Source organism: Muscardinus avellanarius, assembly GCF_963383645.1.
Source record: "Muscardinus avellanarius genome assembly, chromosome: 20".
NCBI lineage: Eukaryota > Metazoa > Chordata > Mammalia > Rodentia > Gliridae > Muscardinus > Muscardinus avellanarius.
Window position 1 is genome coordinate 25749743 of NC_137806.1, and position 16214 is coordinate 25765956.

Consider the following 16214-nt stretch of genomic DNA (forward strand, 5'->3'; position numbering starts at 1 on the left):
TCCTTCTCCCACTCGGCATGAGTCGAGGGCGGTCCTGATCATCGCATGAGCTCCTGTCAACGTTTAAGACCAACTCAGCAAAACAGACGGAGGAAGCTAAATCTGCTCTGGGTGGGGGAACAGACAAGTGTTGAAATCTTAAGTCAGATCAAAAGGACTTGTGCGTGACTAAGGGCCACTTGTTCCTCTTCTTTGTCACGAATAAGAATCATCACCTTAACCCACACGGGTCCTCTTACACACTCACGATGCTCTTTCTAGGTATCTGGGACTACTGATCACCTGGGGTACAGTCCTGGGCCTCATCCACAAAGATGGCGTCGTAGGAGGCAAGCAAAGGCTTGCTCAGCTGCCAGAGCTTCAAGTAGCCTGAAAGACGGGAGAGGCAGAGAGTCAGAACCCCGGGAGGGGGGGACGCAGTTACCCCGCTCCGCGCCAGCGCCTGGAGCCCTGCCCACCGTCGTGCGTCATCTGGTACGCCTCCTCCTTGCACTCCCCCAGCTCGCGCATGTTGTCCCAGAGTCGGCTTGCTTCAAGGACACCGTTCTGGAAAGCCAAGGATACAGTCGCTCACTCAGTTACGGCCTTAGAAAAGACCACAGTCACATTTCACTCCCACAGGCAGCCGCTGAGCACAGACACCGCCCTGGAGCAGAGAGGGCGGGCGCCCTCCTGTCCTCCAGAGGCAGCACAGCGGCCTCTCGCTCCCCGTGCAGGGCCTCCAGTGCAGAGACGGGTGAGGGGGCCAGCCCAGGCATGCACAGCGAAGATCAGAGAGCAAGCCAAAGACCGTTATTTTTCTGGATTTATGACTGGCCGTTCATCAAAAGCATGGCAAATGATTGAAAAGACTTGATAAAAGGAAGATAAATACTTTTCCACTGCCAAAATCTATGTAGAGGCAATAACCAAAAAATTCCCAGTTAGCACATGAGATGAGATTCTGGAGCCAGAAGTTCCCACGGGCTCTTATGAACGATGGGCAGGCCCTTCAAATGCCTTTCTCAACTGCTAAATGGGATGACTGTTACAAGGATTGATAGTGTTCCTCAGAGTAGAAAACATGGTTCACAGGTACCAGGACCGGCCTCCAGACTCACCCGTTAACCTTGCACTTCCTACCAGCAATTCTGAAGGATGAAAAGACCGAGATAACACCAGATTCCAACACTTAAGACGCCCAGCTACTCACCAGCTTCTCCGCCTGCTCGACCATGACTCTCTGTCCGTGGCTGTTCTTACACCAAATAGGCACGTGATCGATAGTCAGCTCCTCATCGGCCGAGGCAAAGAAGTTTTCTAAAGTCTTACACACTAGCTTGGCCCGTATGAACCCACCCTTCCCTTCAGCAAGGACGGAATTGACCATGAATGGAGTTAACTTAAAGAGATTCAACTTCTTCTTCAGCTGGTACCTGTAATATACAACCCAGTGAACAGTATTCAGCTTTACTGGCACTGTAGTATTTAGTGTCACTCCCATTCTCTTTGCAAGTTAACTTTGGGTATCATCACCCCCATTCTCTTTGCAAAGTTAACTCTGGGCATCATATAGAGGTGAGACAGAAGTTCTAAACACCAGAGGAGTCCTGCAAGGTCCACGTTTGATGTGAAACGGCTAATGTGGGGCATTCAGTAATTCACACGCCACACCCAAAAGGGCCGGCTCACAGCAGATACCACTACTGCAAGCTATGGTCCAGGCTCCAAGTGACCCCCAAGGAGACCCAAAGTTCTGAAGCCTTCATGCCCAGGAACCCTTGGGTATGCACACCTCAGCTGAGGCCTCTCCCCAGGCAACTTTTCTTTCTTTTGTTGTGTGTGTGGTGCTAGAGATTGAACTCGGGGGCATTCTACCTCCAAGCTACATCCCCAGCCCCAGTTTATTTTATTTTGAAACAGGCTCTTGCTAAGTTGATGAGAACCTCACTACTTGCTGCGGGTATCCTCAAACCTGCCATCCTCCTGTCTCAGCCTCCCAAGTACTAGAATTACTGGCCACAACCAACTCCCACCCAACTTTTCAAAGAAAGCCTAAAACTGATTTAAAAAAAAGTTTTGTGTGTGTGTGTGTGTGTGTGTGTGTGTGTGTGTGTGTGTAAGCCAGGCGTGGTGGCACACACTTGTAATCACAGCATTTGGGAGGCTAAGACTGGCGGATCGTGGTTCGGGGACAGCCTCAGCTATTTAATGAGGCCCTCTGCAACTTAGATCCTGTTTCAAAATAAAGAATAAAAAAATAAATAAAAAATAGGGCAGGGGGTGTAGTTCAGAGGTCGAATGCCCCCTGGGTTCCATCCCTAGACCCGCAAAACAAAAACAAAAAAAAGGGATATTCTCAAGTTTAAACAAGTCATTATGGCTCTCTGTGCCTGAATTTAGAAAAATCAGAATGCTTCTCGGCAAGATACTGTTATCTGAGCCAGGCGTGCTGGCGCACGCTTGTAATCCCAGCATTCGGGAGGCTGAGACCGGAAGACAGCGCTTCACAGACAGCCTTAGCTACTAGGTGAGGCCCTCTGCAACTTAGTGAGACCCTGTTTCAAAATAAAGAATAAAAAACAGGGCTGGGGGTATATCTCAGAGGCAGAATGCCCCTGGGTTCCATCCCCAGACCCGCAAAAAAAAAAAAAAAAAAAAAAGGAAAAGAAAAGATACTGTTATCTGTCAACTGGGTTTTCACAGGATAAAGCAGCAGTCACTCGCGCGCTCTCCTGCCTGTGAGTGGACACGACAGCACCACGCTTTCTTAGTGCTGTGGAACACATGAGTTCATATATGGCCAGCAACAATCGTCTACGGAAAACAGCAGGAGCTGCGGCAGCGGCAGCAGCCCTGGAGGTGCTCACTTGCGCCCAACGTGTCCGTAGGCCATGGAGTGGAAGGTTTTGCAGATGACGTTGCTGGGAAACACCAGCTCGGCCTGCTTGGCAATGCTCTTGTTGAACGTCACGTACAGAAACCTGCTGTCGGACCACTTCTCCGCGTACTTGACCAGGGTCGACGTCTTCCCGGTGCCTGCGGAGAACACGGAGACGATGTGACCTCCTGCCCAGAAAACACGCCCGAGGGTCTCCAGTCAGGTCCTGTTCAGGCCGATCCCCCCTCTGCCTTGAACCAAGACAGAAACAAGTTTCTGGCACCGGTAACAAGTGGTGATGTAAAAAGAGTGCATTTTAAGCCAGGTTAAGGTGGGCTGGGATCTGGGCTCCGACAGGTTCTGGGGAATGAAGAACAGGCCACCTGATTCGCTGGGCCTCAGGCTACGCTCAGCAGTATGTGGGAACACCTAGCTGTATGGCGTATGAGGACACACAGAACCATCCAGGTCCCCCGGGGGAGGAGCCCAGCGAAGGGCAGCTGTGACCAACCTAAGCATCATTGACACCTCTAAAGCAAGACCGTGTCGATGAGATTCAAGAACTTTTCTGGTCTGTTCTGAACTGTTTAATTTGTTCTACTTCTCCACCGTTTATTAAACTATTCAGTTATCCAATCTGTTACTCACTTACCAAGTACTGAGTACCTACTACGTGTTTAACTATATGCTAAGCACTGTGAGATATTAAAAAAAATTCATTACAATCTGGTTGGGGATAAAATGCCAGCCCAAGGCCAAAAACAACTGAGCCCCAAATAAAGATAAAATGATGATACAGTAGAGAGGAAAAACTATGGATCAGAAACAAAAAAGTTTTTTTTTCACCTGTAAAAGAAGAAAAATAGTACTTGCTTTTCTACCTGATAGGGCTGTTTTGATGATAAATGAAACAATGTGGACGTGTTTATAAAGTGCGTGTGTTAGATATTTTTACTGTATAGTAATCAAGTACCGAGTAACTAAGGGATGATAAAGTGAGCAGCCATCAATTGTTTTTCGAGGACCACTGGAGAAGACTTCATCAGGAAGAAAGAGAAAGGGGAGAGTCGACATAGCATGGCAAAGAAATAAAGGAAAAGGAGAAGGGGAAGAGAGGGCGGGACAGAGGAAGAGAGGCAGGAAAAGGGAAAGGGAGGGAAGGCTTGTCTTGGGGGCACATAAGATCCAGCTCTGAGTTCCGGCTCCAACATTACGTGCTTCCTCAACCTGGAGCAAGACCCTCCGAGCTTCAATTTTCGGTCTCTAAAATAAGGCCGACTAACCAATTTTACGGAATCTTGTTAGGAACGGCACCACGCCAGGCACGTGGCAGGCATTTAGCAAACTGTTAGCAGAATATTTAGGCAGAGAAGCAGCAGGAAAGGCTTCCAGGCAGAGGAAACAGCATGAGCAGGGGTTCAGAAAAAAACCCAGCCCAGCGCCTATGAGACTGGGCAGAGGCAGAAGAGTGACAACGTATCGAGGAAAGTCGCAAGAGCCATCCGCGGGGAGGGCCCACTACACATCCCCCTGCGACACCAGGAGGTCAGCGAAGCCCTCCGAGCAGATGAATATGACCCGCGCCTCCAGAAGCAATCAGCGACTAAGCAGACACACAGGTGAGGGATGGACTCAACCCATCCCAAGACGCAGCCCGCCAAGGAATTCCTAGGAACTATCTTGCTGAAACAGGAACTCCAGTGCGGACATTCCCTGGAGGAGAAGAGAAAGCAAGCCCTCCTTGGCCAACTGCGTATGAGGTTGTTTGTTTGAAGATGTCTGATAAAAGATCAAGGCACAGGAGGTGGGAAGGGGATGCAGTGGCAGCGACCGCATCACAAACCTGACGCCAGAAGCCTCTTGCGGCCCCCTTACCTGCAAATGCCATAATTTTCACCACCTGAAGAGGCTCCATCTTATGGTTCAGAATCAGCTGTTGTTCGTGTGTAAGTTGGATGGTTTTCTTGCTATGGTCATTACAAAAGAGAAATTAGAAAAAAAGGCATTAAAAAGCCCAAGGAATGTCCAACAACCAAATAAGCACAATGGATAAACCAAAGTTGACCAAAAAAAAAAAAAAAGCCTTTCCTTGGGTGGCTAAATGCTGTAAAGCTAGATGACAGGCTGGCTGCACAGCTCAGTAAGCGTACTCAAATCTAGCGAATCACACTCTGAAAGTGGGTGAGAGTTACATAATGTAAATCATGCCTCTATGCAGTTGTTAAAGCGGCACCTCCCCTTCCTAACGTATCGGGATCGGGAATGAAAGACAAAGCACACACGCACATTCAGCCTACATACGTACCCTGGCCAGACAGATGGCTCTTCTTTAACTTTGGTAGCCTGAGTGCAGGAATTCTCCTGAAGATATAGGCAATAGAAAATGTTGTAGTGAATCCTAGATATGGGAAACAAAAGTAAATTTAGAGACTTTCAATTTTAAGTCACAATCTGTACCTTATTTTTCCTCAGATGTATTTAAACGCCTTACCATTTTTAACAAAAGACAATACCTACCACTTTTTGATGAAGAGTGGAAAGAAAAGAATTTAGAGATTCCTACGGCTGGCAAAGGTGCTCTCGGGGCACAGAACTAATTCTGAGAAAGGTGCACTGTTTCTATGTAGCCGCAAAGGAGGAGAACAGCAGATGTTCTGCAGGGAGCAAGAGCACTGGTCGTGACTGTAAGAGACCCGCAGTCCATAAGGCAGAAAGGAGCAGAGACCACAAGACTAACTCCACTCCCAGCAACGGGGTCCTGTTCAGGTCATGCGACCTTGCTGGTAAGATCATTGTTGCTGGCTTTCTTCTTGTGGAGTATGTTGGTCTAGAAGTATGACTACAGTTCTCTTTTTTATGCCTCCAAAGGAAAAGTGCCATGAGGCCAATAAGATACGATTACCAAACACGAGAAATCAAAACCCCTCCAAGTCACCAAGAAATACCAATGATGGTAAAATTAAACCAAGATAGGCGCAGGCCACAGTCCATGGAGGCCACCAGAAGCCACTCCGAAAGCATTCTACCTCCAAGCTACACTCCCAGCCCTGTTGTATTTTTATTTTGACATACGGCCTGTCTAGGTTGATGAAAGTCTCACTATTTGCCGAGGCTGTCCTCAAACCTGCAATCCTCTTCTCTCAGCATCTCAAGTGCTGGGATTACAGGTGTGCGCCACCATGCCCAGCCAAGCATCCTGTCTCTCCCTGGAGAAGAGCAACCCTCTGGGCTGCTTCTGCTTCTCCAAGACAGGCTGCGTGATCGCCTGGCTCCACCATCAAGGAGGGGCCAAGCATACTTTGGATTTTACTCTAATTTCAGCCTGTAAGCTCTTTTCACCTTCCCCGTCCCTAGCCTCTTACACTGCCTCTCCCTTATCCACGGCACTCTTGCCACAGTGGGCTTGTTCCCTTCCTTGAACTCTTCAAATTCACTCCAGCGTCTGGCCCCTTAATGATCTGTTCCGTCTCTCACAATGCTCCTCCCTTGAGTGGCGGCTCCTCCTGGACACTCTGCTGTTGCTTACCATGGGCGCACATCTTGTCATGCAGTGTAAAGCACTGTCTCCTCCTCCCTCTCGTGTCTCTGTTCTACTTTCCTGGCAATATTTATCACTTACTAAAATGTCCATCCACACTGTTAGTTGTGTATTAGCTGACTTCCCTCAACAGAACAAGACTCTCGTCTTTTTCATGGTGGCATTGTTAGTGCTTAGACAAGTATCTGCCAGGTGTTCAGTACTGTGCTGAATGCACAAATCTCTCGAAACACTGACCTGTGCTCGCTCCCTTCCTTCCTTTCCTCTTCTTCTCTACCTCAAGGACAGGCGGGGACCCCCTCACTCTACCTCAGGGCCAGGTGAGGACCCCCTCATTCTACCTCAGGGGCAGATGGTGACACCCTCAGTCTACCTCAGGGGCAGATGGTGACACCCTCAGTCTACCTCAGGGGCAGATGGTGACACCCTCAGTCTACCTCAGGGGCAGACAGGACCCCCTCACTCTACCTCAGGGCCAGGTGGGGACCCCTCACTCTACCTCAGGGCCAGGCGGGGACCTCCTCACTCTACCTCAGGGCCAGGCGGGGACCTCCTCACTCTACCTCAGGGCCAGGCGGGGACCTCCTCACTCTACCTCAGGGCCAGGCGGGGACCTCCTCACTCTACCTCAGGGCCAGGCGGGGACCTCCTCACTCTACCTCAGGGCCAGGCGGGGACCCCCTCACTCTACCTCAGGGCCAGGCGGGGACCCCCTCACTCTACCTCAGGGCCAGGCGGGGACCCCCTCACTCTACCTCAGGGCCAGGCGGGGACCTCCTCACTCTACCTCAGGGCCAGGCGGGGACCTCCTCACTCTACCTCAGGGCCCGCCCTCCTCCCGGGCCTTACCTATTGCTGATGTTGATCCCCTTCTCCCTCATGGCGTAGAGGAGAACAGCTATGCAGTATAAGGTCTCGGTGACATCTGGCATGGTCACGGTGGAGCCGGGTCTCCTGAGGCAGAAGAGCAGCTGCTGGATGTCATTCACGCTGCTGGAGAGGAGCACCATGGCTGCCACCAGAGCCCAAACGTTGACGCCCTGTGAAGCAAGGCACACAGCATGGGAGAAGAGGCCCAGACACAGGCCGCCACAGGAAGTCACGTCACAGCCAGACAGGAAAGCCATGTCTGGGGGCCTGGGACCCTACGGGTTGTCTGAACTGAGCCCAAACTTCTCAAATGATATACAGCAAACAAGAGAGCCTTTCCTTCCAAATGGGATTCATTCTTCTCATCACTTTTGGATTTGAGGTAATGGGTTTTTTGGTTTTTTTCAATCAAACAACATTTATTAAGTATCTAACATAGACCTTGCATAGAAACGTTCACTCCAAAAATCTGAGTTCCCTCTCTTCTCCCACCCTTTCCCTCACCCAAGAGCCAGTGTGAGCTATCGGGTCCACAAGACCTCAGTGGAGTGAAAACAAGATAACTGGTTAAGGAGCACTTGCTCGGGACGTACAAAACATGGAGACGCAAAAAGAAGACCGCCATCTTGGGACAGGCAGGCTGGCCAATTCACTAGCACTATGATGCCCATTTATTTTTTAAATTCTGGGCGACCGAGAAAAGCAGCGTTTACGAGTCCTGCTAGTACTCGATCTCTATTGCCACAAAATCAGCGCTTTTCATAGCCAGAAAACACTATCAGCAGAGAAATAGTTTTTAAATTCTGTAATAATTATTCAATATGAGGTCAAATACAGAGCAAATAAATTATTTTCAAGGCGTTCTATGAAGATAATAATGTTCCATTTAGTAACTCCTAAGTAACTGTTCGCTAACACAGAAGCTATCGTGGATATATCTTCATTCTGACGTTACTACAGGTCTCCTTGTTAAAGAAAGCCCTCCAAGAAAAAGTCCCATGCCCCTCTCACTATGACCACCCTGTGACAGAAAATGCACTCCACCACCATCAGGCATCGATTCTACCAAGACAGAAAGAGAAACGCAGCTGCCAGGATTTCCAGCCCTCTGTGGCTAGCAGGACGCAGGACATGGCTGTGCACGGCCTCCAAGTAAAATGTGAGAACCCCTGCTCTGGATAAAGAGCGGCCAGACGGAAACTCAAGGCCATTCCCGGCTTCTTCTTACCTCGCTGTATATCTGCAGTAAGACCCTGGATTTCTCTATCCCTTTTAAATAATCAAAGCTGTCAGCAATGGAATGGGTTGTCTTAAAAAGAAATCCTACTATGCCAGGTGTGGTGGCACAGGTCTGTAATCCCGGTACTTAGGAGGCTGAGACAGGAGGAGCAGAGGTTTGAGGATAGCCTCAGCAAGTAGTGACAGACTCTCATCAATGTAGCGAGACTCTGTTTCAAAATAAAAAATAAAATAGGGCTGAGGTGTAGTTTGGCGATATAAGGCCAAAAAAAAAAAAAAAAGAAGAAGAAATCCTATTACTAAGAGTGTTCAGAAGCTAGATGACCCTCTTTCAGAAATATTTCAGAGAGAAGTCATCAATAGAATAGGAAACTGAACTAAATGTTTCTTAAAATTTTTTCAAAATCCAAGAATCTATAATTGTATGGCTTCTCATTTCTCCAAAGTGACCAGTGACAAGATTCATGCTTGAAAGCATGAATTCAGAGATTAAAGACTTTGAAAATAAACATAAAGTAATCTTCAGCTGAACCTGGTCATCAACATTTCTTCTAATGCCAAAGTCGCCGCCACCCCCAGGGCGCCCCAGAGCGTCTTCACACACCCCAGCAGCCACGCAGAGGTCGGGCAGGTGCTGTCGCAGGCTCGCCTCCACCTCGGGAAGCAGAGGATGGTCCCTCAGACTCCACAGCACCCTCTCGGGGTCCACGCTTGGGGAGCACTTGGTGGTGGCTGTGTATCTGCAAGGCGTTCAGAGAAGAGTGCAGAAGAAAGACGTTCGTGAGCAAGGTGTACGAGGAGGGACTTCAAAAACCTCCTCCGTTTCAGGGGGAAGGAAACGCACCGTATGAGGTTCAGCACACACAGGTCCGACTCCTTCTCTATGCCGCAGTTCAACAAGATGCCGTCCACTTTGCTGACAGCTTGTTCTTCATTCATCAGGTACCGATGATACAGCTTCTTCCAAGGAATGAACTGTGTAGTTCAAAAACAAAACCAGCATGCATGTCAGCAGCAGCTATCAGAAAGCTGCTCAGGCCACAAACACAACCTCCTACCCACTGAAAAGCAATGACGGCGGCCCATGCCAAAGCCAAGCAGCATTATACAAAGTCTGGCTGGAAACTAAAATAACTGGTCTTGGTCGTGGTTCTAACAGTAACTTGTTACAGATTCTGAGAAAGACTAGTGCTTTGGTTTCTTTATCTGAAACATCAGGACATTAATAGATCAGAGTTTCAATGAATAAAATAATATGAGTTCTCTGGCTAGACCAATGTCAGACAAAGTAGATTTTTGTTTTGTTTTGGGACTGGGACTGAACCCAGGGGCATTCTACCTCCAAACTACATCCACAGCCCCCCTACCTTTTCCTTCTTTCTTTCTTTCTTTCTTTTTTTTTTTTTTTTTGAAACAGGGTCTTGCTAAGTTGCTGAGGCTTCCCTAGAACCTTCAATCCTCCTGCCTCTGCCTCCTAAGTATTGGGATTCAAGGTGTACGCCACCACGCTCAGCTAGACATAGTAGATTTTAAAGTCAAAACTGCTACATGAAACTTTAAAGAAGGGCATTATATAGTGATAAAAGGGTCAATTCACCAAGAATATACAACAATTATATATGTATATCAAATGTCACAGCTCCTAAATATATGAAGCAAATGTTAAGTAGAACTGAAAGGACAAATAAGATACTAATACCCAATTTCAAAAGATAACCAAACACCAGATGGACAAGAGAGGACTGGGTAACACTGGAGACAAAGTGAGCCTAACAGATACACACAGTGTCCCACCAAACCGCGCAATCTGGTAGATGCTTCTCAAGTGCACAGGGCACATTCTCCAGGACCGATCACATGTTAGACCACAAAACAAGTGCTAACAAATGTTAAGTGACCGAAGTTATTCAAGGTAGTTTTTAATAATAAAGTAACGAGATGAGAACATCAAAAAAGCTAAAAAATACACAAATCCATAGGATTTAAGTAACACACAATGAATGGGTCGAAGACAGCACGAAATTAGAAAATAACTGGGAAAATGAAAACAGAGAAACATACCAACACTCATGAGATGCAGTGAAAGCCATTCTGGAGGGAAGTTATAGTGATAAATACTTACTTCTCTTTTAGTAGAGAAGAAAGATCCGAAATGAACAACCTACCTTTAAAAGGAGCTAGGGAAAGAACAAAGTTAGCAGAAGAAAGAAAACTTAAAGATTAAAGAAGAAGTAAATACAGAAAACAGGTGGAATTGGTGGGGGAACAGTAACAAAATCAGTCCATTTACTGGATGAAGGAAAAAAAAGAGACTATTCCAATACCTAAAATAAAAAATAAAAGAAGAGACATTACTACTGATGCCACAGGAATAAAAGGATTATAAAAGATCAATATGCCAGCAAACTGAGTAACTTAGACCAATTTCATGAAGAAACAGAAAATCAGAATATGAGTTAAGACATTTGATCAGTAACCAGAAAGCTCTCAATGAAGAAAAGCCAAGTCCAGAGGGTTTCACCGCGAATTCTACCAGACACTTAACGGGTGCTCAATGCCAATACTCTTCATACTGTTCCAAAATAATGGAAGAGGTGGGTTCAACTCCAAACTCATTCCAGGAGACCAGTTTTACATTAATATGTTAGGCAGACATCAATACTACAAGAAAAGAGTCTGCGAGCTATGATAGAATACTGAAAATAAAAACAACACTTGAATGCTAGTGATAAGAAAAATCGCTTTAGCTAAGATTTTAAAAATTAACTGCAAGCTAGGACATTGTCCTTAGAATCCTCGTAGGCAGAATGGAGAAGAGTCTCACTTCCTCCCACCTACAGCCACCCAGGCCGCACCAGCTAGTTCTCAACGTGTTGGGCAAAAGTACCGCGGCACAAATAGGGTTCACATTTAAGAGCAGAAAGGAGACGGGCATGGTGGTGCATGCCTGTAATCCTGGTACTTGGGAAGCTAAGGCAGGAAGATTGCAGGTTAGAGGACAGCCTCAGCAAATAGTGAGACTCATCAACCTAGCAAGACCCCGTCTTAAAACTAAAAATAAAAAAAAATAAAAATAGGGCTGGGGGGTATCTCAGAGGTAGAATGCCCCTGGGTTCAATCCCCAGTACCACAAAATAAACATAACACACACACACACACACACACACAGATACATCTCAGAAATTGGGAGTTTGAGCCAGGCATGGTAGCATACGCTTGTAATCCAGTACTTAGGAGGCTAAGAAGGAGGAAGGCAGGTTTACAGCCAGCCTCTACAACTTAGTGAGGCCCTCTGCAATTTAGTGAGACCCTGTTTTAAAATAAGTAAAAAATCAGGCCGGGGATGTGGAGGAGGAGGAGGAGGAGGAGGGGAGGGAGGAAGGAAGGAACTGGGAGCTTGAGTCTCCAACAAAGAATGGAGCTAGGGACAATGAAATTTTCCCCCAAACCCTTTGTTCAGAATAAAAACTTATTGTCTTCATACAGCTATCAATCATGTACTCTATCCCTAAATGTTTAAACTTCACTATGTTGAAGGGAGATTTACTCTATCTCTGAGTCATTATTTCTTTTCTTTTTCTTTTTCTTTTTTTTTGGGGGGGGTGGTACTGGGGTTCCTGGAAGCCCTTCCACCTCCGGGCTACACTCTCAGACCTATTTTTTATATTTTTATTTGGAAACAGGGTCTCTTAAGCTAGCAGGGCTGGCTTTGAACCTGCGCGATCCTCTCGTCTCCGCCTCCCAAGCGCGGGGATTACAAGCGTGCGCCACCACGCCCGGCTCTCTGAGTTATTATTTCCCACATCCAGCCTAAAGGATATCACAGGAAGGCCCTTGGGTTTACCTAAGAACCTAAACCCGGGATGGGAAAGAGTATAACAAAACAACAAAGTGCAGAATGTGGCGCCTGGGCAGTAACAGGACTAAGTTCAAGACTCAGACACCTGCAAGCCTGGGTTCCCACTGCATTCTTCTCCAAGGGTACTCCTAATGCAGTGCTCACGTATCAATCACCTACTGAATATAAAGACTAATGAGGCACCCGGGGAATGGAAAACCAAAAAGAACAGCCAGCTCAGCTCCGCCCCTGTCAATGAGCTGATCATTTAAAGTGGGAGGGAAGGCTATCTAAAACCGTAATACTGGCTGGGATGAATTATGTTGATAGAAGTATAAAAGAGGAAAAAGTGATTAACTTTGACAGGATGGAATGGGAAGGAGTAGTTAATATAAAGTTAAGCCTGGAAGAATGTTTAAGGTGTCAATAGAGATATGAGGGGCCCTCTAGGTGGGGCAGGGAATAAAAGCAACACACTCAGGGCGTGGTGGCGCACACTTGCAATCCCAGTACTTGGGAGGCTAAGCCAGGAGGATCACAGGTTCGAAGCCAGCCTCAGCAACTTAGCAAGGCTCTCAGCAAGTAAGCAAGACCTTGTTTCCAAATTTAAAATAAAATAGGTCTGGGGGCGGGGGGATGCAATCTGGAGGTAGAAAACCCCTGGGTTTCATCCCCAGCAGCACAAAAATAATATTAATAAAAAAGAGCAACCCATGGTGGGCCAGGAATGTGCAGGGTATAATGAACACATGGAAACGCACGTTTTGGGTAGAATGCAGAGATGTACCGGGCGGAAGTGGGCAAGGAGGCTGGATGAGAACCGGAAGTCCTGAGAGGCCCTACGCGTCTCTAGGAGTCTGGGCACTGTTCTGAAGGCCAACGGGAAGCACCGTTTCTGATCGACCCCCCACTCCCAAGTGCGGCTAAGTGCAGCTCACTGCCCCGCTCTGGGACGTGGCCCCTCCGAGCACTCCACTCACCAGTGGGTCTCGGATGATCTCCCTCCACAGGTGGCACACCAGGCTCAGGTTACAGTAGAGGTCTTCCACGGGGAGGAAGGCGAAGACGTGCCTCAGGACCTCGCTGGGCAGGCTACAGATATGGCTCGGGGCCTCCTGGCCGGGCAAAGTCCCCAGAAGCCCGTAGTAGGCGTCAGGGGCGGGGGCAGGGCCGATGTCCTCGATGTCCTGGTCAGCTTCTCCCGACCCCGCGGAGCACCGTGACAGACTGTCTTCGGCGTCTTGCCTGGTCTCCCTGGGTCTTGTGCACGATGGGGACAAGTGTGGCCGTGGGGTTTTCTTAGAAACTCTATCCCACGAGCTGCTCCCTGAACTTTTGTGACTGTCTTCCTCAAAGGACCGAGACCGCTTCCTGGGGGGCACAGCCGACCCTGATGGGCCCGACCTCACTTGTCCATCACCTTCCCGAGGCAGCGCACTGCTGCGCTCTGCAGGAAGGATCATGTCCCCCTCAGCGTCCTGCCGGCTGTCCTGGCCATCAGAACTGCTCTTGGCCATGTCATTGGTGCGCTGCTGGCCGGCTAGGAACAACTCCGGGATGGACCTCTGCCGTCCTTGACCTAGGAGGAGAACAGGCGGAATGGATGATGAGAAATGATCAGCGGCCGCTAGCCTGCCGTCACCCCAAATCAGCCTAATTTTCAATTACATTAACACGGAAAAGACAAGGATGTGTTTATGGGTCAGCTGGATATTTAAATAGCTAATTCAAAAAATCATGAGACGTGAACCAGGCGTGGTGGCGCACCCCTGTACTTCCAGTACTTGGGAGGCTGAGACAGGAGGATGGCAGGTTCAAGGACAGCCTCGGCAAGGAATGAGACTCTCATCAACCCGGCAACACCCTGAAAATAAGGTCGGGGTGTGTCTTGGACTGCACCCTATAAATAAGCACAAATAATATATGTCAATTTAAAAAATTAACACTAATTTTTGGAGGGTCGTAGAAAATGAACCTAGGGGCATTTTACAGTTTAGCTACACCCACCGCCCTTTTTAAAATTTTTTTATTTTTTGCAGTACCAGGGAAGGAACCCAGGTGCATTCTACCTCCAAGCTACATGTCCAGTCCTATTTTTTTTGTTCTTTATTTTGAAACAGGGTCCCACTGAGTTGCAAAGGGCCTCACTATGTAGCTGAGGTTGTCCGAGAACTGCGATTCTCCTGTCTCGGCCTCCCAAATGCTGGGATTACAAGCATGCGCCACCACGCCCAGCCAGCCCTTTTTATTTTGAAATAGGCTCTTCCTAAGCTGCTGAATATTTTGCTAAGGTGCTAAGGCTAGCCTCAAACCTGCAATCCTCCTGTCTACGCCTCCAAAGTACTAAGAGTATAGGCATACGCCACTGTGCCTGGCTAAAATTAGAATTTTTAAAGTTTTTAAAATATTACGTATACGTGCTGGCAAGTGTAAGCTCTACTCCCTTGTAGTAACAAGGAAACATTTTATTGTAGATTCTTATTCATTCTTGATTTTATTGCGACAAGAAAGAAAATGACCATGTTCAAGAATATTAGCTCAATGGCACATATTTTCCAGTTGACTTGGGAAAAATAAAAGCGTAAGTCAAGGAGAGAAGTTCCTGGGGTGGTCCAGATACTAGGTGACAAAGGGCATGGTCTTCCATGAAAGCGCTGAATGAGAGACCATTCGGAAGAAAGAATAATGACAAGGTGAACCTAGTAACCCATTGGACAAAAAAAAGTAATAATGTTTTTAGGTTAGCCAAATAATCACAATGTTTCTGGATTGGAATGGGATGGTGATATAGGTCCATTTCTTTTATTACTTTAGAATTACACAAACTCACAGGTTCTCTAAGGCTTTTACCAACCGTTATAATGGGATGGAATTTGCATGAAAACTTAAATAATGAAAAAATTGTCAAACTACACTCCAAGAGGACCGTAAAGTCACAACAACAAAATTAGTAACTCTTTACTTTTCAAACACACTACAGATTTTGAAACGTAAGATGCTATGTGAAAGACATACCCCCGCTCCCTCTTTTTGCTCTGGGTCTAGGATAGAGACCATGGTTCGGGTCTCTGTTTGTCCATCTCTGGCTGAAGGGCTGGGTCACAGTCAGATGACTCCGAGCCAAGTGCTGGCACTCGATGGCTGTAAGATGCTTCCGCTTACTCCGTCTCACTGTTTGGCACCAACCGGCAGGAGAAATGGGAGAATCATTAGTTATTACCAATTCTACAGGCTAGCTAGCAAATTATACTCAATTTTTAGAAATACAGCAACTGAAGACTGCATTGCGGATCACACCACGGGGCCTCTTCCCTCTTCCCTAGAAGCCCACCGACTGCAGTCATCCCAGGGTCTTCAAGCTTTTTCCTGAGAATCAGAGAATCCCCCAAATTATATTTTAAAATCCTGAAATGACCTTTCATTTGTTTTTGGGTTTTATTTATACTTTCTAGAAGCCTTGATTGCGAAATACTCACTCGAGAAGAAGTTGCCACTAAGGAATAATTGAGATTTGGCATTTTCCCCTCCCCTTTGCCTAGGCCAGGTATGTTCCACCAGTAAACACCAATATTTAGGAGTTAGTTATAGCTTTCATAAAATGAAGAAAACGTGGATGGCTTACTTTTTGTCAAATGGTTAAGGTTGTTTAAGTCGTGACTTGAAAAACACATAAGAGTTGGCTACAGCTTTTTTTTAAATAAACTTACTCTCCATCTCCTGTATACAGCAGGTTCTACAAGTCTCAGTAGCAAAGCAGATGGCAAAAGAGGCTGCGAGTTCCATTAGAGAAGAACCGTAATGTACTGACTTACGAGGGTAAGACCGCTAAGCAGAAGAGAAGCGAACCCACTTCCCAGGACCTTCAGAGA

At 47.2% G+C, this 16214-nt stretch overlaps 1 protein-coding gene across 2 annotated transcripts in view; it reads right to left on the minus strand.

The window, feature by feature from the left end:
- Window positions 1-15511, minus strand: part of FBH1 (F-box DNA helicase 1) — a gene marked incomplete at both ends in the record, with an annotated part of 32766 nt that extends 17255 nt beyond the window's left edge. The window contains 11 exons of one of the 2 annotated variants that reach the window (XM_080716890.1): window positions 283-369; window positions 459-546; window positions 1193-1415; window positions 2850-3018; window positions 4736-4827; window positions 5166-5258; window positions 7248-7438; window positions 9112-9247; window positions 9352-9482; window positions 13326-13924; window positions 15361-15511. In XM_080716890.1, the coding sequence (XP_080573016.1) occupies window positions 283-369; window positions 459-546; window positions 1193-1415; window positions 2850-3018; window positions 4736-4827; window positions 5166-5258; window positions 7248-7438; window positions 9112-9247; window positions 9352-9482; window positions 13326-13862 (1747 nt within the window). Of the gene's footprint in view, window positions 1-282; window positions 370-458; window positions 547-1192; window positions 1416-2849; window positions 3019-4735; window positions 4828-5165; window positions 5259-7247; window positions 7439-9111; window positions 9248-9351; window positions 9483-13325; window positions 13925-15360 lie in introns of those variants that run through there. The other variant, XM_080716889.1, reaches the window with a different exon arrangement.
- Between the last annotated feature and the right edge of the window lie 703 nt (window positions 15512-16214).